Source organism: Hypanus sabinus, chromosome 17 (genome assembly GCF_030144855.1).
Source record: "Hypanus sabinus isolate sHypSab1 chromosome 17, sHypSab1.hap1, whole genome shotgun sequence".
NCBI classification, from domain to species: Eukaryota; Metazoa; Chordata; class Chondrichthyes; order Myliobatiformes; family Dasyatidae; genus Hypanus; species Hypanus sabinus.
The window spans coordinates 7160982-7183304 of record NC_082722.1 but is presented as its reverse complement, the minus strand read 5'-3'; the positions used below and the strand labels follow the sequence as shown (position 1 = coordinate 7183304).

General features: G+C 42.6%; 1 protein-coding gene across 4 annotated transcripts in view; it reads right to left on the bottom strand.

The window, feature by feature from the left end:
- Positions 1–288: 288 nt before the first annotated feature.
- Positions 289–22323, bottom strand: part of il34 (interleukin 34) — a 123844-nt gene continuing 101809 nt past the window's right edge. For all 4 annotated transcript variants that reach the window (XM_059992509.1, XM_059992511.1, XM_059992510.1 and 1 more), the window contains 5 exons: positions 19184–19284; positions 18432–18509; positions 7141–7308; positions 5464–5602; positions 289–4581 (listed from right to left, as the gene is read on the bottom strand). In XM_059992509.1, coding sequence (XP_059848492.1) covers positions 4565–4581; positions 5464–5602; positions 7141–7308; positions 18432–18509; positions 19184–19284 — 503 coding nt within the window. In that variant the 3' untranslated portion in view covers positions 289–4564. The remainder of the gene's footprint in view (positions 4582–5463; positions 5603–7140; positions 7309–18431; positions 18510–19183; positions 19285–22323) is intronic.

Below are 22323 nucleotides of genomic sequence, written 5' to 3'. Positions count from 1 at the left end.
AGACACTGGAGCCAGTTGACCAGATCACAGGCTGTTCCTTATGCAAACCTGCCACTAAACAGCTTCTTATCTGTGAATGGTCCCAGATTTTGCAGATCATGTTCAATTGCTCTGATTAAGTTATCCAAGAGCAAGAATCAATTCGTCAAACAGTTCACAAAATGGCAGCTACAAGGACAGTCTCACAAAATAGCTGCCTCTATTCTTGTTCAGTGATTTGTAGATTGTAGTTATTTCTTTTGATTTAATTTATTAATTGAAGTGTATAATGAAATACAGTGCATAAAGAAAATTGCTCACATTTCATAAACTTTTAAACTTTGATGATGCTGGCATTCAGCAGGACAGCACTTTATTAATACAGTAATGAGTTATGGACTTCCATTCTGTGTTCATTGTTACAATTTGCAAGTTTTGTAACTTGAAACACCGACAATGTAAATACATCGAAGCTCTAAAATGTTTCAAACTAAAGGTTGTGGTATGCTTATTATTTTTAAAATTTATGGATTATATTCATTAATATAATTAATTACAGGGGATTTCACAATTATATTAACATAGGTTTCAAAATTATATTAACATTTTATAAAAGAAAATTCCAACTGTGTAGCAACAAATGCGATGTGTGTGGGAGCATTTCAGTTACTGTGCAGCTTAGCAGGAACACTGCTCAGAATACAAGACTGCTTCCTTAGAACTGAGAAAAGGAAAAATTTCTTCAGCCAAAGGGTAGTGCATCCGTGGAATTCATTACCAAGGATGGCTGTGGAACCAAATCATTGGGTATACTTACAGCAAAGCAGAGCTTGATAGGTTTTTTGGCCAGTGAGGACAGTGAGAAGGCTGGAGAATGGGATTGAGAGGAATAATCAATCAGCCAGGTTTTATGGGCTGAATGGCCTAATTATGCTCCTGTGACTTATGGTCTTCGAGTAGCAGCTGAGAAACTGAGAATCTGCGCTCTCAGTCTAATCTGCACATCAAGAGTTCAAGGAAAATGAATCCATTAAGGAGTGGCACGGCAACACAGTGCCAGCAATCTGGGTTCAATTTCTTTCACCTTTGCCACATGGGTTTCCTTCCCCACTCCAACGACATACCGGTTAGTAGGTTAATTGGTCATATGGATGCAAATGGACTGTGCAAGTTTGTTGGACTGGAAGGGCTTATTACTGTGCTGAGCTCTAAATCAATCAATAAATAAACAAATAAATAAATAAATAAATAAATTGGAAAGAGAGGAAAAAAAGCAATTGAAGTTCCAATTTGCCTGAATGATTCAGCCACAAATTCTCTGGGTCAGTACAAACCACTTGTGCATTTCCTGCCTCGTAGCTGTATGAGAAGGAAATACATGGACAACCCAAAGACGTACCACATATTACTTAAACATTAACATTTTCTTGGGCCTCCCTAGGTAAATTGTGTCAGAGGTTGTGTTGCCACTGACTTCCCTTAGTGATGGATGCTACAGGAAAAGTGGGTGAACGTGTTCTAGTCTACACTGGTAAATCCGCAGTAGAGAGGGTCAGCACCTTTATATTCCTGGGTATTATTGATGTGATTGCATCTATGCCTTGGGCCCAGTACAAAGATGCAATCACAAGGAAGGTACCCAGATTTAGTTTCTTAGATGGCTATGGATGTTCAGCTTGTCACCGAACACCCTGACTGATTTCTACAGGTATACTGTTCAAAGTATCCTGACTGGTTGCATCACGGTCTGGTAAGGCAACTCAAATCTGCAGGAATGTCAGGAGCTGCAGGGAGGAAGGGCACATCTCTCCCCACCATCAGTAGCATCCACAGGAGGCACTGCCTTGAAAGGTGAACATCCATCATCAAAGGCTCCCACTATTGGGGCCATGTCATCTTCTCATGGCTACCATTGGGCAGGAGGTACAGAAGCATGAAGTCCCACACTACTAGATTCAAGAACAGCTACTTCTTTTCAACCATTCAGTTCTTGAACATACCTGTTCAACCCTAGTCACTACCTCAGTAGAACAACACTGTGACCACTTTGCATTACAATGGACTTTAAGAAAATGTAGAATATTACAGCACAGTATAGGCCCTTCCAGCAATCTCCTGCCCAGAGGCTACACTGGACCTTATCCCAATACCTTTGCAGATGTTCAGCTCTCTCAGCAGCTTCCCCTAGGAATTTCCACAGAATTTTATCTCTCCAAACAAGAAAACGATTCTGAACCTGTGATACATTGAATCTGCTGTATGCACGGCAACTCAAGTCAAATAAATCTGACAACTACTCCTAATCATATTGTGCCTCTCCAAATGCTCATAAATCCTGCCTCTCAAGATCTCCTCCATCAACTTGCCAACCACTGAAGTAAGACTCAGGAGAATAGAGGGCTATGGTAACCCCGGGTAATTTCTAAGGTAGGGACATGTTCGGCACAGCTTTGTGGGCCGAAGGGCCTGTATTGTGCTGTAGGTTTTCTATGTTTCTATCCCTCATTTACCTGAGAAATACAGATTGGATTGGATTAGATTATTGTCACATGGACCAAGATGCATGTGAAAATCTTTTGTTTACATGCCATCCGCAACAGAGAACACTACAGCACAGTACAGGCCCTTCGGCCCACAATGTCGAGCCTATTCTAAGATCAGTCTAACCTTTCCCTCCTACATAGCCCTCCATTTTTCTATCATCCATGTGCTTGAGAGTTTCTTAAATGCCTAATGTATCTGCCTCTCCCAAGACGGATGGTAGCACATCCCCCACACCTACTACTCACTGTGAAGAACTTACTTTAACTTTATCTTTTATACAATTCTTTAATCTTTACAATTGTTGAATGTTGTTGTTTTCCTGTTGCAGGTTGTGCTAACACACCATACTAACTTCCCAATATACTGTATTACTGTACATGTATATGGCAATAAGACTTGATCTAGTTGTGTTTTTTTGTATAATTTATGTTTTTCTTGTTAAACCGTGTCGATATGATGCTATATGCCTGTGATGCTGATGCAAGTATGTTTTTTTAAAAATTGTACTTCCAAATACACCTATGGGTGCTTTTTACAATAAACTTGACTTTGACTTTAGTCAGGGCGGTCAACGGCCTTCAAGAGGTCATCTGCAACAGTTGGCACTGCAGAAGCTGGAGAGAATCCTCAACAGGATGGCAATATTTTAAATAGATATATATTTGTAAATATATATTTGAAAATTATATAAATAATGTAAAAATGTTAATAAATCCTTTTTTAAAAAGGCAGAAGCTAGTCATTAATCTCACAGTTACCAACATTGCTCAGGTATCTACCAGTGCTACTTGTAGTTGTACACTTGTGAACAATCTTCATTAAATGTGTGTCTAGGAGTTCCATTGCATCCTTGCGTATGTGGCAATAAACTAATCTGAATTGTCAACAAGACCAGCAATGATTACCCACCCTAGATGCCCTCGAGCAGAAGCAGTAATCACCTTCAGTTGCTGCAGCCTGTCCGATGAAGACATTTTTAAAGTGTGGGATTAGTGTGCAAGGATGTATTTGGCGGGAAGGTGAGTTTCAACCTTTGTTACTTCCCCACAATAGAATATAGTATTTTATTTATATTTGGATGTAATAAGTACACATGTTGGACTGGCAAACAGCCCAGAGTCAGAACATTGACAGGATGGGAGACACTAGAAGCATTCAGACATATATTATCCAGTACATCATCTGATCACCAACTGTAGGCAGGAGGAATATACCAATCATCATTTTATTGGGCAGTGAGATGTGCAGACAATATCTTTCTGCTTCTGACACCAGTGTGGATTATAGAAGTGGATACAACAAATAGTTGTGGCTCTGTCGTTAAAATCAGTTTCCTAATGAAGCCCCTCGCAATAGGTTGGCTGTTGCGGTAACTCATGTCCGTGCTGGGTAACAACGAGGAAGTCTCTGATTTACTTGTTTCAATCTTCTCCGCCATGTGATTTCTCCCAGTATCTGAAGGGACAGACCGATCTCTTCTCACTAATTAGTAAGGTACCAGTCTCCTCTGCTGTTCTAGCCAGCTTTTCAAGTCTAAATTAACCATTAACATCACTCCTTGAGAGAGTTCCAGTTTCCCGGCTTCCTGCTTTGACCAGGCACTATGATCATTCTAGTCATGATATTGAATTGGGCTTACTGGTATTCTGAATCACGGGAGAATTTTGTGAATAGTTGGCAGGGCAGGTAGAGGGTGAAGCTATCAAACTTAGTGTTTACAGTGTATGGACAGAGAGCTGCAAAAGAACTTGACCAGATCAAATACTTACAAAAGGAACAGAAGCCAAAAGGGACACTGGAACGGGGATGCGGATGGGGGTAAGGGAAAGTTAGCAAATTGGTCACTGTCCACAGATCTTCGTCAGTGAGTCCATCATGACCCTTCCGCCAAACACAACCCAGTCCTGCATCTCCATGAGTACTCGGGTGACAGCAGGCGTAACTGTCTCAGATGCTTCTGATGTCAACGAGGGAGTATAAAGCCTGGCAGAGCAGGTGCCTTTCTTCCTGACGGCGACGATGCAGGAGTTGGGTGGCTCTGTCACGGAACCCAGTTGCCTGCAGTTGAAACACCACAGCAGGAGAGCTGGTTATTGGACAGTAACAGCACAATAATGCTCTCAATGATTCACCTCTCTACAAATGCCTGAAGTGGTCTCCCATGCTAGGCAGCAAGGACAGAAACCACTGGAATTGGCACCCCACAGAAACTGTTTCCCATTACCCCACGTTAGCCCATCACTCTTCTCAGAGTGTGGATGGTCAGCCCCATCAAGAGTGAAATCCAGGCTGTCAGCACGTTCTATTCAAGACACTGCTACGCCAGGCACACGAATCCAACTCATTCTTAAAGAGCTAGAGAAGTCTCCTCAGGGTCTATCCTTCAGCCAATCATACAGTAGTGAGACAGAGCATTCAGCCTATCACATCCCATGTTGACCAATGGGCTCCCATTTGTATTAATCTCATCTTTCAGCATCTGGCCCACAGCCTTTGATGCCCAGATGATTCAAGTGTTTGTCTATACCCATCTGAAATACCCCACTGACAGTAGATGGTAGGGCACTAAGGAATGTTGGTGAACAGAGGGAACTTGGGGTTCAAGTCGCTCATTCCCTAAAAGTGGCAGGGTGGTGAAGGAGATAAACGGCACACCTGAATTCATAGGCTGTGACACAGAATTTTCATGTTGCAACATTACAAGATGATGGTCAGGCTGCATTGAGTGCTATGTGCAGATCTGTCGGAAGGATGTGACTGCACTGGAACACACAGAGGAGTATCCCCAGGATGTTGTCTGGATTGGAGGAGTTGAGTCACGGGGACAGATTGGATAGAACGTGAAACATAACAGCACCATATACAGGCCCTTCAGCCCATGAAGCTAACACTATCCCTTAGCCTACTCTAAGAATTGAATACGACTCTGCCAACACTTACAATGGAAGATCTGTTTCAATACTCGGTAGCAGTTATCAAACAAGGCCTTGGGCCGAATTCGCCGTTTCCTGCTTTTCAGGTCCATGTCGCTGACTTGATAGAGTATTTTCTCCACCCGCTTGTCCTCAATGTCTTCAATCTGAACATCCAAGGGAAACAAGGAAGGATTCACTGAACAGCAGCCATTTCAATCAACACAATGCCAGCAGGCAGATGAGAAGGGGACTACACTCAAACCACAATTACAATCCTGGGCTGTATTTTGTAACCTCTGAGTCGGTTTACAATTGCTTGCTCCTAATTAATCCAGTGTTGGCACATGGCCTAGGGGGCAAGGCATCAGATTAGTAACCTGAAGGTCACTGGTTCGAGCCTCAGCTGAGGCAGTGTGTTTGTGTCCTTGAGCAAGGCACTTAACAACACATTGCTCTGTGACGTCACCGGTGCCAAGCTGCATGGGTCCTAGTGCCCTTCCCTTGGACAACATCGGTGGCGTGGAGAGGGGAAGGCCTGCAGCTTGGGCAACTGCCGGTCTCCCATACAACCCTGCCCAGGCCTGCGCTCTGGAAACTCCAGGCGCAGATCCATGGTCTCTCGAGACCGACGGATGCCACCACAATTAATCCATAACATGCCAAACTCCTGACCAGTTAGTCCATTCATTGGAGTTTAGAAGAATGAGGAGGTGGTCTTTTTGAAATGTAAGATCTTTAGTTACGTTGACAGTGGGGATGTTTCTACTGGTGGGGAGAGTTGTGAACAAGGAGATATAACTACAAAAGAAAGGGACTTTCATTTAAATTGAGGGGAGTAAGAACTCACAAAAGGTAGTCAATCTCTGGAATTCTCTGCCGCTGAGTGTTTTGGAGGTGACATCACTGGAAGCATTTAAAGTTTGATGGATTTTAGAAAAATCAATCCTATTGAGTGAAATAAAGTCAGTGTTTTGGGCTGAGACCCTTCATTGGAACTGAAGGGAAGGGGGAAGAAGCCAGAATAAGGTGGGGGTGGGGGGGGGGAGGGAAGCAGTACAGTTAGCAGATAATACATGAAATCAGGTGAGAGGGAAGGTCGATGGGTGGGGAGGGGGATGAAGGGAATAGGTGATAGGTGGAAAAGGTAAAGGGCCGAAGAATAAGGAATCTAATAGGAGGACCATGGGAGAAAGGAAAGGGGGTGGTCTGATGGTCGATTTAGACTCAATGTGGTGAACAGCTTGCTTCCATGCTCTCTGACAATATGACGATGAATTTGTGGGAGACTGAGGGACAGGGTATGGTTTGGTCAGTAGGGGAGAGGGTATGGTTTAGTCAGTAGGGGAGAGGGGGTGGGGTGAGAATATCAGGAATTAAGGCCTTGTCAACCAAAGAGCACCGCCAGAAAGATGCAGTGACTAAATTCCAATGCATGAGTAACCAGAAGTGGAGCAGTGCATGGATTTTGGGGGAGATTAAAGAGATGTGGAGGGGTGGATCTGTAAACAAAGCTAAGAATCCCAAAACTGAGCTGTGAATGGATCGGGAAAGTATATGTGTGAAAGGCAGAGAGGGGTTCCTGGACCCTGAGGGAGTCTAGCCTACACTGGAGAGACACCAAGTGAAAGAACATCTTCGCTGTTTTTGGCTTGTGGTCTTTGACCCATCTCAGGTCACCCTTTGCCCTTGCAATAGAATTTACCATTTCTTCCACACCCATCCTCAGGTAAGTTAGCAGCATAGCAATGTCCTCCACATAAGTTCGAGATGGGTGTCTTTTTGGAAGAACTTCAAGAATTGTCTCCAACACTTGAGAATTGATGTAAATCCATAACAGCTTCAGGTCAACTTCATTAAAACCTTTGTTCCTCTGTTAGGAAAGAAAGAGGGACTTTACACTGGGAAGTAGATTCTACCAAGTGACATACAGAGACCAGCAGATACACACCATGTCTCTATAATTTCACACACACATGTAATAACCATGGATTAAATTCCTGTGATGTTTTATATCTTAGAAAATCTGAGTTTACCACAGCCAAAAGCCTTTGGAGATGTGTGTCATCTAAGAACCCCCCCCCCCAAAAAAAAACAAAATGTCATTACTTGTACTACACATTTCTTATTATAATCCCTGATGAAGGGCCTCAGCTCAAAACGCCAACTTTTTTCTCCCTTTTCTGACCTCCTGTTTTCCTACATCAGAGTGTGAGAGAGTGTGTGTGTGTGTGTGTGTGAGAGAGAGAGAGAGAGACACCCTGGATTTTGAACATCTGTAAAATCTCTTGTGTTTCTTATACTAACTTCCAGTATTTATGTATTGTACTGTACTGCTGCCACAAAACAACTTTCCTAACATATGTCAGTGATAATAAACCTGATTCACGATTCAAATTTATTTATCACTGTACATACAGTGGAATGTCACTTAGATGAACAACCTGATACCATCCTTCCTTTCTCCCTCATTGAATGATCCCATGGCTGGTTTAAATTCCACCTTGAAAATAACTCTTGCACTTCTCTGGAAAATGAAGCTGAAAGGTGAATCTTAAAAGTGATTACTCCTACTTCATGAAGACTACTCACTTCAGCAATACAAGTCCAGGATTGACTACAAGCAAGAAGCCTTTCACTCCATTATTTCTGGCTCAATTGTCCATTGCAGGACTCATTAATAGGATTAACAGCACTGATCTGTAGGGGGAGCCACAGGCTAACTTCTACTGTACTGCCAGAATTGAATTGACTTTATTTCTTACATCTTTCACATACATGAGTAAGAATCTTTACGTTACATCTCCATCTGAATGTGCAATGTGCAATCTTAGCAATTTATAATCATTTATAATAAACAGAACAGTCAATGTAATATAAAATACACTCAAATCAGTGTGAGTTCATCAGTCTGATGGTCTGGTGGAAGAAGCTGTCCTGTTGGTCCTGGCTTTTATGCTGCAGTACCATTTCCCAGATGGTAGCAGCTGGAATAGATTGTGGTTGGGATGGCTCGGGTCCCCAATGATCCTACAGGCCCTTGTTACACACCTGTCCTTGTAAATGTCCTGAATGGTGGGAAGTTCACAACTACAGATGCACTGTAGAACACTAGATTACAGCTAGAAGCAGATTCACTTACTGCCCACATTACAATAACTATGTGAACAATAAATCCTTGCTTTAAAAGCTTGCTTATGTCGTAAATCATTTCCTTGTTTTGACTGCAGTGGATTACTCCTGATTGTCACTGGCACGACAAGGACAGATCAGAAACTTCCAACCACAGAGAAGCAAAGCTCACATACAACAATTATATGAGCGAAGAAATAGAAGGGAGGGCAGACTATTGACAGTCAACGTTAGTAGCATAGCTTGACATTCAAAGCTCCTTCACCACTCCTGTCAATCCCACAGTAGAAATGCATTGGGCACCAGTCGATTACAGTGTGATGCAAAGTGGAAAGCTTCCTATCCAGAGACAAGATAAGCCACACCCTCAGAAAGCTTTATCAGCCTACTTCAGCCACAGAGCCCAGTTAAAGGATGTGGAGATCAACTCCGTGGGGGGGCTGATTAACTGTCCACTGTAAACTGCCCCTCAAGCAGGGATGTGATTGAAGAACCCTATAGTTTTTTTTTAAATAATTTTTTATTGCATTTTTAAATGATTACAAAGTATGAAAAAAACAATGTATATAACCCATACCCCCTCCCCTTAACCCCTCCCCCCTAACTGCCCCTTAGAAAAAAAAGAAAGAAAGAAAGAAAGAAAGAATGCCTGGTGGTTGGAAGATCTCCACATGCTCCATGGAGTTCGTAATAATTTTAATATGTATATTTATTTCTTTCCCCTAATAACCAATTGTTTCATCTTAAAAGCATCTATATATTTAATCCTATCTTTTGTAAATAAGGGCTCCAAATTTTCAAAAATGTTTCATATTTATCTCTTAAATTATAAGTAATTTTTTCTAATGGAATACAACCATAGATTTCTTTCTTCCAAGAATCTATACTTAAATGTGAATCCGATTTCCAAGTAACTGCAATAGCTTTTTTGGCTACTGCCAGTGCAATTTTTATAAATTCTTTCTGATACTTATTTAGTTTGAGTTTCGGTTTTATCCCTTCAATATCACCTAGTAAAAATAATATTGGATTATGAGGAAATTGTGTTCCTGTAATTTGTTCCAGTAAAAGTCTTAAATTTGTCCAAAAAGGTTGAATTTTAGAGCAAGACCATGTCGAATGTAAAAAAGTACCAGTTTCCTGGTTACATCGGAAACACTGATCCGATAAATTTGGATTAAATTTTTTTATTTTTTGTGGTGTAATATATAATTGATGTAGAAAATTATACTGCACTAATCTTAACCGAACATTTATTGTATTTGTCATACTGTCAAGGCATAGTCTTGACCAATTTGTTTCTTCAATTTTAATATTCAAATCACTTTCCCATTTTTGTCTTGACTTATGGACTCCTTGCTTAATTACCTGTCTTTGAATCAAATTATACATGCAAGATACAAATTTTTTGATATTTCCTTTTTGAATTAAAATTTCTATTTCATTAGATTTCGGCAATAACATTGTTTGACCTAATTTTTCTCTTAAATAAGCCCTTTGAAAAAAATTCAGGAAGATCTTGAAAAATGGATGGCACTACCAATAACATTAGTAGGTAGAGTAAATACTATAAAAATGAATATATTCCCTAGAGTACAATATTTATTTCAATCATTACCAATACAATTACCCCAGAAGTTTTTTCAAGAGTTAAATAAATATTTGAGGAAATTCCTCTGGAAAGGTAAGATGTCCAGAATATCATTGGAAAAATTGACATGGAAATTTGATCTAGGAGGATTACAACTTCCAAATTTTAAGAATTATTATAAAGCAAATCAACTTAGATTTATTGCATCTTTTTTCGAGAAAGATAAACCGGCATGGATTAGAATAGAATTAGATAAAATAGGAGAAAATGTACCAGAAGATTTTATATACAAATGGGAATCTAAATGGATACGGGAAAAGAAAGAATCTCCTATATTAAAACATTTGATTGATTTATGGAATAAGATAAATGTTGATGATGAGATAAAAAAATCTTTATTAGCAAAGAGATCTTTAATTCAAAATAGACTTATTCCTTTTACAATGGACAATCAACTTTTATATAATTGGATTCAAAATGGGATTAGATATATAGGGAATTGTTTTGAAGGAGGTATATTAATGTCATTTGAACAATTAAAGAATAAATATAAAATATCAAACAACACTTTATTTTGTTACTTTCAATTAAGAACCCTATAGTTGATGATTATGCAAGGGAAATTAGGTTACAGGAAAGTAGGTGAGGGAATGAGTTTGATCTATGAGCTCACATGAACTCTGTGGTCTGAATGGTGTCTTAAAATACTGTACATCTAGTGCAAGCTTTTAATCTAGGCTCTATGATCTATTGTTGCCCCCTTGGAACTATAAACAGCCTCCAGCAATGTAGAGTATGAAGATGAAACTCAGGATTAGCTAGGTGGCTGTAAGTTATCTACACCCTGCCCAAAGTCACAAGACAGTCTTCAAACTGTCAATAACCCTTGGAAATTTTTTTGCAAACCATTCACTCTCAGGAGGTGAGCACCGCTGGCAAGACAGCACTCACAGAGTTTCTCAAGATGCAACAGTCCTCAGCTGGTGGAGTCTGACTTCCTACACTTGAGCTGAATCTCCAGGAGTCACACAGCCCAGACCAGGAAACTGCACTAGGTTTATCCCTCTAAACAGTTTGCTAGCATAAATAGCTTCTTTTGCAACAACCCATCACCCCACTGAGCACACCTGAACATGAACAGATCTATAATTCTGGATCTTGGAAACAACTTTGATTTTTGGCTTTCTGCTCTGTGTTCTCTGGATGTTTGAAATGATACCACGGTAGCCTTAGCACAGCGCTTTAAAACTCTGGAAGTAAGATCGGGAGTTCAATTCTCATCACTGTCTCTGAGGAGTTTGCAAGTTCTCCCTGTGACTGCACCTCATTTACAGCGAGCTGTGGGCAGACTTGTTGGTGCTGGAAGCACGGTAACACTGTGTGAGCTGCCTGCAGGACTATCCTTACCGATTTGGCTTGACACAAAACTATGCATTTCCCTGTAAGTATGGATGTACCAGTTACAAATAAAGCCAACAACAGAAAATTTCGGAAATACTTAGCACAGCATCTATCGGGGGGGGGGGGGGGCGAGGATATACAGTCAATGTTCCATGTAAATGGTTGTTGTGGTAGGAGATTTTAATTTCCCAAATATTGATTGGCCCATCTCCCTAGAGTGCGGGGTTTAGATGGGGTGGAGTTCGTTAGGTGTGCTCAGGAAGGTCTCTTGACACAGTCTACAAACCTACAAGAGGAGAGGCTGTACTTGACCTGGTATTGAGAAATGAATCTGGTCAGATGTCAGGTCTCTCAGTGGGAGAGCATTTTAGAGACAGTGATCACAATTGAGGTTGTATTGAGAGCATCCTGAGCAGCTGCATCACTGCCTGGTTCGGAAATTGCACCATCTCGGATCGCAAGACCCTGCAGCAGATAGTGAGGTCAGCTGAGAAGATCATCGGGGTCTCTCTTCCCGCCATCACAGACATTTACACTACACACTGCATCCACAAAGGATACAGCATTATGAAGGACCCCACGCACCCCTCATACAAACTCTTCTCCCTCCTGCCATCTGGGAAAAGGCATTGAAGCATTCGGGCTCTCACTACCAGACTATGTAACAGTTTCTTCCCCCAAGCTATCAGACTCCTCAATACCCAGAGCCTGGACTGACATCTTACTGCCCTATTGTCCTGTTTATTATTTATTGTAATGCCTGCAGTATTTTGTGCACTTTATGCAGTCCTGGGTAGGTCTGTAGTCTAGTGTAGTTGTTTTTGTTTCTCTGTGTTGTTTTTTACGTAGTTCAGTCTAGTTTTTGTATTGTGCCATGTAACACTATGGTCCTGAAAAATGTTGTACATAGCAGTTATGATCGAAATGACAATAAAAGTGACGACTTGACTTGACAATTCTATCTCCTTTACCATAGCATTGGAGAGGGATAGGAACAGACAAATTTGGAAAGCATTTAGTTGGAGTAAGGGGAAATATGAGGCTATTAGGTAGGAACTTGGAAGCATAAATTGGGAACAGATGTTCTCAGGAAACGTATGGCAGAAATGTGGCAAATGCTCAGGGGATATTTGCATAGTGTTCTGCATAGGTACATTCCAATAAGACAGGGAAAGGATGGTAGGGCACAGGAATTATGTTTGCAAAGACTGTTGAAAGTCTAGTCAAGAAGAAAAGAAAAACTTACAAAAGGTTCAAAAAACTAGGTAATGATAAAGATCTAGAAGATTACAAGGCTAGCAGGAAGGAGTTTATGAATGAAACTAGGAGAGCCGGAAGGGGCCATGGAGAGGGCCTTGGTGAGCAGGATTAAGGAAAACCCCAAGGCATTCTACAAGTATGTGAAGAGCAAGAGGATAAGATGTGAGAATAGGACCAATCAAGTGTGACAGTGGAAAAGTGTGTATGGAACTGGAGGAGATAGCAGAGATACTTATTGAATGCTTTGCTTCAGTATTTACTACGGAAAAGGACTAAGGGACACGTGGATAGGTATGTGGAGCTTAGAAAATTAGAGGGCTATGGGTATCCCTAGGTAATTTCTAAAGTAAATACATGTTCGGCACAGCATTGTGGGCTGAAGGGCCTGTATTGTGATGCAGGTTTTCTATGTTTCTAATGGCTCCTTTCCATTTGAATGAACAAACTAACCTGGCTTCAATCTGGGTAGGGCAGGAGGTATAAGCAAATTAAGGATAAAGAATTATAGGTCACATAGATGAGGTAGATAGACAAAGGCTTTTCCTTACAGTAGGAAAAACTAAAACAAGAGGGTACAGTTTTACAGTGAGAGGGGCAAAGACAATCTGAGGGGCAGGTCTATCCACACAGAGCGTGTTAGACGTATGGAACAACCTGTCACAGGAGGTGATAGAGGCCAGAAATAGGAAAATTATGTCGTTTTCAGTGGTACAGGAAGAATGGCAAAATAAAGGCAGAATTTTCGGTGAAATTATTGGGATGAGTATTAACTTCCTCAAAAGCAGAGGGAGCTGGCGACAGATACATACTTCAGAATTCAGGACCACATACTTCATTTACAAAATAAACTGCACTGTTCGAAAAAGCGCAGCCTGGCATGTTACATCTCACTCTGTGTGGTTTTGTTACCCTTTTGAGGACATAATCTCTCTCTAATCCCAGCTGATTGAACTCTTCTATTAACTGCATTTTTATGCTTCAAGTATTTAAATTCCTTCCCCTCCGGCTCATGTTCTGATAGCTCAGAAGCTCGATGTGGTCAGATGTCTGAATATTTACACCCATCCTTAAATCTGGCCAAGTCACCAGAGGAGCCAAGGAGAAGTGACTTAAGATGTAGGTGTGATGAGTTCCCAACACTACTGCTCAGGGCTGGTGGTTGCAGAGATGAGTGACTCTCCCGGGCAGCAGCATGCACTAGGAGAGGAAGACATCCCCTTCCTAGCTTGCAAATAAACTTCATTTCGTAGGACTGGGGTCACTCAGCAAGTGCACCGAGTTTTCATTTGGAGATATACAGGCCATTTGACCCATTGTGGCAGTACTGACTCATTTACAATCAATCCTATGCTAACCGTACTCTCCCATCAGACTCACCCCCCAAATTAGAACGTAAAACATTACAGCATAGTACCCCTAGAAACACTTCCCCTAGAAACACCCCCCTACAAAAACACCCCTAGAAACATCCCCCAGAAACACCCCTAGAAACACCCCTAGAAACACCCCTAGAAACACCCCTAGAAACACCCTTAGAAACACCCCTAGAAACACCCCCGGAAACACCCCTAGAAACACCACCCCTAGAAACACCCCCGGAAACACCCCCAGAAACACCCCTAGAAACACCACACCTAGAAACACCCCTAGAAACACCCCTAGAAACACCCCCGGAAACACCCCCAGAAACACCCCTAGAAACACCACCCCTAGAAACACCCCTAGAAACACCCCTAGAAACACCCCCAGAAACACCCCTAGAAACACCCCTAGAAACACCACCCCTAGAAACACCCCTAGAAACACCCCCAGAAACACCCCTAGAAACACCCCTAGAAACACCACCCCTAGAAACACCCCTAGAAACACCCTTAGAAACACCACCCCTAGAAACACCCCTAGAAACACCCCTAGAAACACCCCCGGAAACACCCCTAGAAACACCCCTAGAAACACCCCCAGAAACACCCCCAGAAACACCCCTAGAAACACCCCTAGAAACACCCCTAGAAACACCACCCCTAGAAACACCCCTAGAAACACCCCTAGAAACACCCCTAGAAACACCCTTAGAAACACCACCCCTAGAAACACCCCTAGAAACACCCCCGGAAACACCCCTAGAAACACCCCTAGAAACACCACCCCTAGAAACACCCCCAGAAACACCCCTAGAAACACCACCCCTAGAAACACCCCCAGAAACACCCCTAGAAACACCACCCCTAGAAACATTACCCCTAGAAACACGTTCTGATATCCCCCCCCTATAGTTTACTCCACTCAATTTAAAATTATGCCCCTGGTGTTAGCCATTTACATTCTGGCTGTCCACTCGATCTATGTTTTCTTATCATCATTTACACCTTTATCAACGTGTCTCTCATCCTCCTTCACTCCAAAGCCCGAGCTTGCTCAAACTATCCTTGTAAGACATGTTCTCCAATCCAGGCAGCATCCTGGTAAGCCTCCCCTGTCCTCTCACTAAAGCTTCCACATCTTTTCTATAATGAGGCAACCAGAACTGAAAACAATATTCCAAGTATGGTCTAACCATGGTTTTGTAGATTAACATGGTTTCCTTGCAGCTCTGACTAACAAAGACCAACAAGCCATTCTCGTTCTTAACAACCCTTATCAACATGTGTGGCAACTTTGAGGGATCTACTGACATGCACCCCAAAATCCCTCTGCTCCTCTACACTAATAATCCTGCCATTAGCGCTGTATTCTGCCTTCACATTCAATGTTCAAAAGTATATCACTTCACACATTTCTGCATTGAACTCCATCTACCACTTCTCAGCCCAGCTCCACAGCCTGTCAATGTCCCACTGTAACCTACGACAACCTTCTACACTACCCACAGCTCCACCAACCTTCATGTCATCTGCAAACTTACTAACCCACCCTCCCACTTCCTCATCTATATCATTATAAAAGTCACAGAGAGGGATTTGAACATTTAGACAGATATGTGAACAGGCAATAGATGGATGCAAATCATTTGTAGCAAACGAGGGTAGATTGGCATCTTAGTCGGGACAGACATCATGCGCCGTAGGGCCCATTACTGTCCTGCACTGTTCTATGTTCTATGAATAACTTTTTAAAAGCATCACTGCTTGGCATGGAAACAGTACCTCCATTAATCGCAGGACTCTGCAGAGAGTGGTGTGGATAGTCCAGCATATCTGTAGTTGTGAACTTCAGGACATTTACAAAGTCAAGTGTGAGAAAGGGGCCCAAAGGATCATTGGGGACCCGAGTCACCCCAACCACAATCTATTCCAGCTGCTACCATCCGGGAAACAGTACCGCAGCATAAAAACCAGAACCAACAGGGTCCGGGACAGCTTCTTCCACCAGGCCATCAGACCAATGAACTCATGCTGATTTGAGTGTATTTTATGTTATACTGACTGTTCTATTTATTATAAATTATTATTAATTACTATGATTGCACATTTAGATGGAGACGTAATGTAAAGATTTTTACTCCTCATGTATGTGAAGGATGTAAGAAATAAAGTCAATTCAATTCTTAAACAAAAGCTGGGATTGCTAGAAATAAGCAGATAGCATTTCCCCAGATGTTAGAGCTTTAGAGACTAGAGTTCACTGACAACGCCAACCACCCCTGCTCTGTATACTTCAGGATTTTCCAAATCAGCACTGACTGATTTTTCAGGCAGAAGATATAAACAATGGATTAGAAAACACTCCAGAATCATTTCCTTAACTTCAAGGAAACACTGGATTGATGCTCAAACTTAACTAACAGGTTTGATTCAATCTGTTTAAGTCAGGATGTACAGTATAAGCAAAATAAAGATAAAGATGAGGAAGAATGAGGAACTGAGATAAGGAACAGAGTCAGTTTTTCTGAGAAAGTCTAAACCTAGAGGGCAAACATTCATATTGAGAGAAGAAAAATTTAAAGAAGATGTTGAAGGCAAGTTTTTCTCACACAGAGGGTGGTGGGTTTAGAATGAGCTGTCAGAGTGGTGCTGGAGGCAGGTACAATATCAATATTTAAGTGGAATTTGGACAGGTACAGTACAGTGTAAAAGTCTTAAGCACACATATATATAGCTAGGGTGCCTAGACGTGCCAGTGATAATAAACCTGCTTCTGATTCTGAACGGTGAGGGTGGGGCAGGTGGAGGAGAAGGAGTGCTGAGGCCAGGGATTGACACACCCAGTCCTGAGACACCAGGCAAGATCACTTGAGCCCAAACAATTGGTTTATTGATCATTGCAGAATGTTTCTCTGGTGCTTCCTTCTCCCTCCCCTCTCCCAACCACGATTCCTCTTTCCCTAGCTTCTGCCCACTCTCAGTCCACAGTAGAAACCTATATCAGAATCACGTTTATCATCACTCATATATGTCATGAAATTTGTTTTTTTTGCGACAGCAGTACAGTGCAATTCATAAAATTACTACAGTGCTGTGCAAAAGTATGCACTCTAGCTATATATATAGCTATATATATAGCTATATATACAGTATGTAACTAAGACTTTTGCACAGTACTGTATATAGAAAGGAAATTGAATTGAATTGACTTTATTTCTTACATCCTTCACTTACATGACACGTAAAAATCTTTATGTTATGTCTCCATCTAAATGTGCAATCATAGTAATTTATAATCATTTATAATAAACAAAACAGTCAATGCAATATAGAAATACACTCAAATTAGTGTGAGTTCATCAGTCTGATGGCCTGGTGGAAGAAGCTGTCCTGTTGGTCCTGGCTTTTATGCTGTGGTACCGTTTCCCAGATGGTAGCAGCTGGAATAGATTGTGGCTTGGGTCCCCAATGATCCTACGGGCCCTTTTTACACACCTGTCCTTGTAAATGAGGAGAGGGAGATGCTCTAACGCAGGCAAATGAAATTAACATAGATAGGCAGTATGGTTGTAGGGACGAGTGGGCCAAATGTCCCGTTTCTGTGCTGTATGATTCTATGATCGGATCAATATGAATTACTTCAAACATAAAATATCCTGGGGCTTGGATGACGGACCTACAACAACCACAAACATTTTCCTCTGCAACGTCTCCACTCACTGGAAAGTTCTCACCTTAGTGGCCGGGAACGCCAATTTTGCCAGGATTCCGAGACGCCATACCAGGCCCGCAGACTAGAGTTGAGAACTCCAGTGGCCCATAGGCCTGTTCTCACACTGTAGAATTTGTAAAGATGAAAAAGAATCCCAGATGTAGTTTAAGAGATTAACTAATTTTCATAGCTGATTGGGCAGGTAACAAATGGAAACCGTGTAATATCGTTTCTGGTGAGAAAAATGGAGTGCTTTGGAAAGAACTTCACAAGCCATTTACTAAAATGAAATCCAGTTAAGGGGCCTTGGAGATGGAGTTGGAGGGGGAGGGGGAGACAATAGGATTAAGGGAGAGATGAAAGAGGCTCCCCCGACATCACTCTCCCGCCCTTCAGGAATCAATGATTTGGGCTCAGGTAAAGAGACATGAGGAGGAGGACTCTGACCAGCCCCAGATTCACAGCCCTAAGATCCAGGATACTGAGACGGTTTAGGATAAGCTGGGAAGAAAAGTGGAATTTTCTACATTTGAACCTACCATCCGAGTAACATTTATCGTTCGGTATATATCTTCATAGTGAACTTGTACGGAGTAGTTAATCGGAAAGTAATCTTTCTGCAAATGAAATAAAAACCATTAAGCCCCACATAATGGCCACTCTGCTTAACTTCACAGCACACTGTTGTTCTAACCACAACCCTCAGTGCAAGATCCACCCAATGCCCCCTCATAAACAGAACTGATCTTCAATGTCTGCCCTCCCAGATGGAGTTCCATCTCACAAGGTTTTATGTTCTATCTATCCAAAAAACCAATGGCCCAGTTTACAGAAAATTCACGCAACAGCAGTAAATAAATAAACAAATAAACAAACAAATAAATAAATAAATCGGCAGGTAGAAGATCTTAAAAAATGGCAATTGGTCATAGTGGGTGACTGAAATGCTCCCACTTCCAGCACACATTTGGATTAGTTGTCCTACTGGGAAACCAGAATGAATGCTGCTCCATTCACCCATTCGCCATTGTACCTAAGTTAGGGAGCAAGCTTTAAAGACCCCATGGTCAAATACTTTTCCCAGAATGGCTGGAGAATATGGCTCTTTGGGTTGTTAGACCAAGAGACATTGCCAATCATAGAACTCTACCCGGCAGCAATTGCTGACTTCATTTGAGGGATAACAGGAAGGAGTGAGTGGGGTTCCTGGAATTGGCCACTTCAGCAGTAAATTTGGGAATAAAAGCAATCATCTGGGGGGAGTGCTACGACAGTGTGAAACAGCATTTACCGTGTACTTGACCCTTTGTCTGTACTGCAGCTTGTTGTGAAGTTCCTCCAGATGGATGCAGAGTGAGTCTGCAGTGACCAGTGCCCCAAGAAGACTTAAATCTGTAAGGAGACAGGCAACATTTTGAGTAATTGCAATGGTGGTTTGAAAAATGGGTAACAAATATCAAGTGATCAAACCAAGCACACTATTGTAACATTGCCGACACATCTGCCAACCAAATCATTTGGATGAGAAATTAAGGCCAAGAATGAGTAGGGTATAATTTTAAAGTGCTTGGAGGGAAGTATGGGGGGGGGGGGGCACTGTCAAAGGTATTGTAAGTTTTGTTTTAAAGACAGAGAGTGGAGCATGCAGCCAATGCCCTGTCAAAAGGGGTGGTACAGACAGGTACAGTTGTGACATCTAAGAAACTTTTAGATGGACACAGGGATGATAGAAAATGGAAGGCTACATGGAGGGAAGGGTTAGATTGAGCAACACACACAAAATGCTGGAGGAACTCAGCAGGCCAGGTAGCATCTACGGAAAAGAGTACAAACGACGTTTCAGCTGGGTGGGAAAGGTGTGAGAGGGAAAGATGTTATTGGTGGTGGGATCACATTGGAGATGGTTAAGAGACGGAGAGCAAGTTAAAAGGTCAGCACAGCATTATGGGCCAAAGAGCCTGTACTATGCTGTAATGTTTTGCACTCTATGTATGTCCTATAATCCTCACACACGCAGGCTAAGGGAGATATCACTGGTGTCCAAGCTAAATGTACCTCTCAGCTGGGAAAAAGATCAGCTTTGCTATGTATTTTGTTGTGTATAAACTGACGCGCACATGATTTAATAGACTTAGAATAGTACATGACATTCTGAAGTTGTGAATGGATTTACTTAAAAATTAAATGTTTGTCACCCAATCCATTGAGCCAAGCCCAATCTGTACCATAACCCGTGGATCCCAACACACCCTGTAACTCAGTCCAAGATATTGAATGGATCCCAGACTCTCCCTTTTCTGACTGACTCATCACAGTGTCAGGTCACAGCTTGAAAAATCAGTGCTTCTCTTACTAGGCCTGGTGAATGGTCCAAAGGATTTCCAGGATTCAGGTTGGCATAATGGCACAGCCACTAGAGCTGTTGCCTCTCAGCTCCAGCAACTCCTGTTCAATCCTGACTTCAGGCACTGTCTGTGTGGAGTTTGCATGCTCTCTCTGGTGTATGTTCCCTTGAACTACCCTTCCTGAAGTCTACATCAATTCCTTGGTCTTACTGACGGTGAATGCAAGGTTATTGTTGTGACACCACTCAACTAGCTGATCTATCTCACTCCTGTATGCCTGCTCAGCACCATCCGAAGTTCTGCAAATACTAATTGTGCCATCAGCAAACTTATTTGAGCTGTGCCTATCCAACACAGTCGAGGGTAATGCACTGGGCTGAGCATATATCCCTGAGGTGAGCCAGTATTGATTGTCTGATAGGAGGAGATGTTATTTCTGATTTGCACTGACTGTGGTCTCCCAGTGAGGAAGTCAAGGATCCTGTTGCAGAGAGAGTTAGAGAGGCCCAGATTTTGGAGCTTGTTGATTAGAATTTGTACAGTATATAATTGTTCTGAATGTTGTTTTTCTATTAATTTTATTATGTTTATAAATTTTCCTGTAAATACCTACAAGAAAATGAATCTCAAGGTAGTATATGGCGCCACATCTCTCATTGCTACAGCCAGAAGTCCCCATCTGCTTAAAAAGAGCAACCATTATACCAGTGCCCAACGCACACACTCAACTAACTTACAACTTTGTTTTATTTTTGAACCACTTATTTCACACACGTGTGTGTGTATATATATAAATATATATGTACACACACACATAAACGACAGTTAGATTAAATAAGTGGTTTGTAGCTACATACATATATATATCATGCTTTTTCTTTGCCTATTATTATGTATTGCATCGTGCTTCTACTGCACTATTGCAAAGACAACAAATTTTATGACGTGTGCCAGTGATATTAAACCTGATTCTGAATATACATACTTGATAATAAATTTAACTTTGACTTCAGTTTCCCTTTGACTCCCTTTCTCTTCAGCATCTACACCTTGGACTTCAACTACTGCACAGAGTCTTGGCATCTTCAGAAGTTTTCTGATGACTCTATGTCAGGGTCCAATCTAGAACCGCGTTCCGGGTTTTGATCCGGTCGGGGGGCTCCGGACTCCGGGTCCTGCAGTTGTCCCTCCCATCACCCGTGATCTAGTTAGGACCCTCCTGGCTCAAGGAGGCACACCTGTAACTCATTGAGCTGCAGGTGTTTATAAGGGACCTTGGGACTGGGACCAGGCAGGTGGTCGTTTTGTTCTGTTTTCCCGTCGGCTCCGAACTCTTCTCTGCATTCTGTTATCCCACCTGGGCTCAGACCTATTCTTCATCATGCTTCTCTGCCTGTACCAATACTGCCAGGTTGGTCCTTTCTCCCACCTTTCTTCCCATGCGCGGGTCCCGCTTCTCCGCTCAGTTTTGTTTCTCGCGCAGTCGCGCTGTCTGCCGGCTGTTTCTGAATTACCCGTTGTCATGGCTGTTGTGTTGGTCAACCTGGACCTATGCCTGTTCCTGTCCCTTGCCTCCGTTGGGCGGCTCTGGCTGATGGGCTGTGGCCCAGCAGGGGTTCTGCCCCGTCCTCCTCTTCCGCCCGAACCCTGGGATCGTGCCCTGCAACCGCCTTGGGATCTGCATCGCGCCCAGGCCTCCGGTGTTTCTGCCTGGGAGGCGCCCCTACCTGGGATACATGCGACCCGCCCAGGGAGGGCTCTCCGCTAGCCTATCGCCACCTAGACCTGTCTGTCTGCCTGCCTGGACCCCAGGGACCAGCCTGCCCAAACCTCGGGGACCTGCCTGCCTACATGAACTTGAACTTCGGGAGCCGCTCCGCTCCGCCTGCCTGAACTCTATCTGCCTGAACCCCAGCTACCCTTAACCCATCCTGTCCTCCCCCTAGTACTTCAGTGCCTGCGTCCTGCGTTTGGGTCCATCCGTCCCCTTCACACTCTGCCACAGTTGGATGCATCAGCAAGGGAGATGAGGCTGAGTACAGGGCTACGGTGGGAACTTTGTCACATGGTGTGAGCAGAATCATCT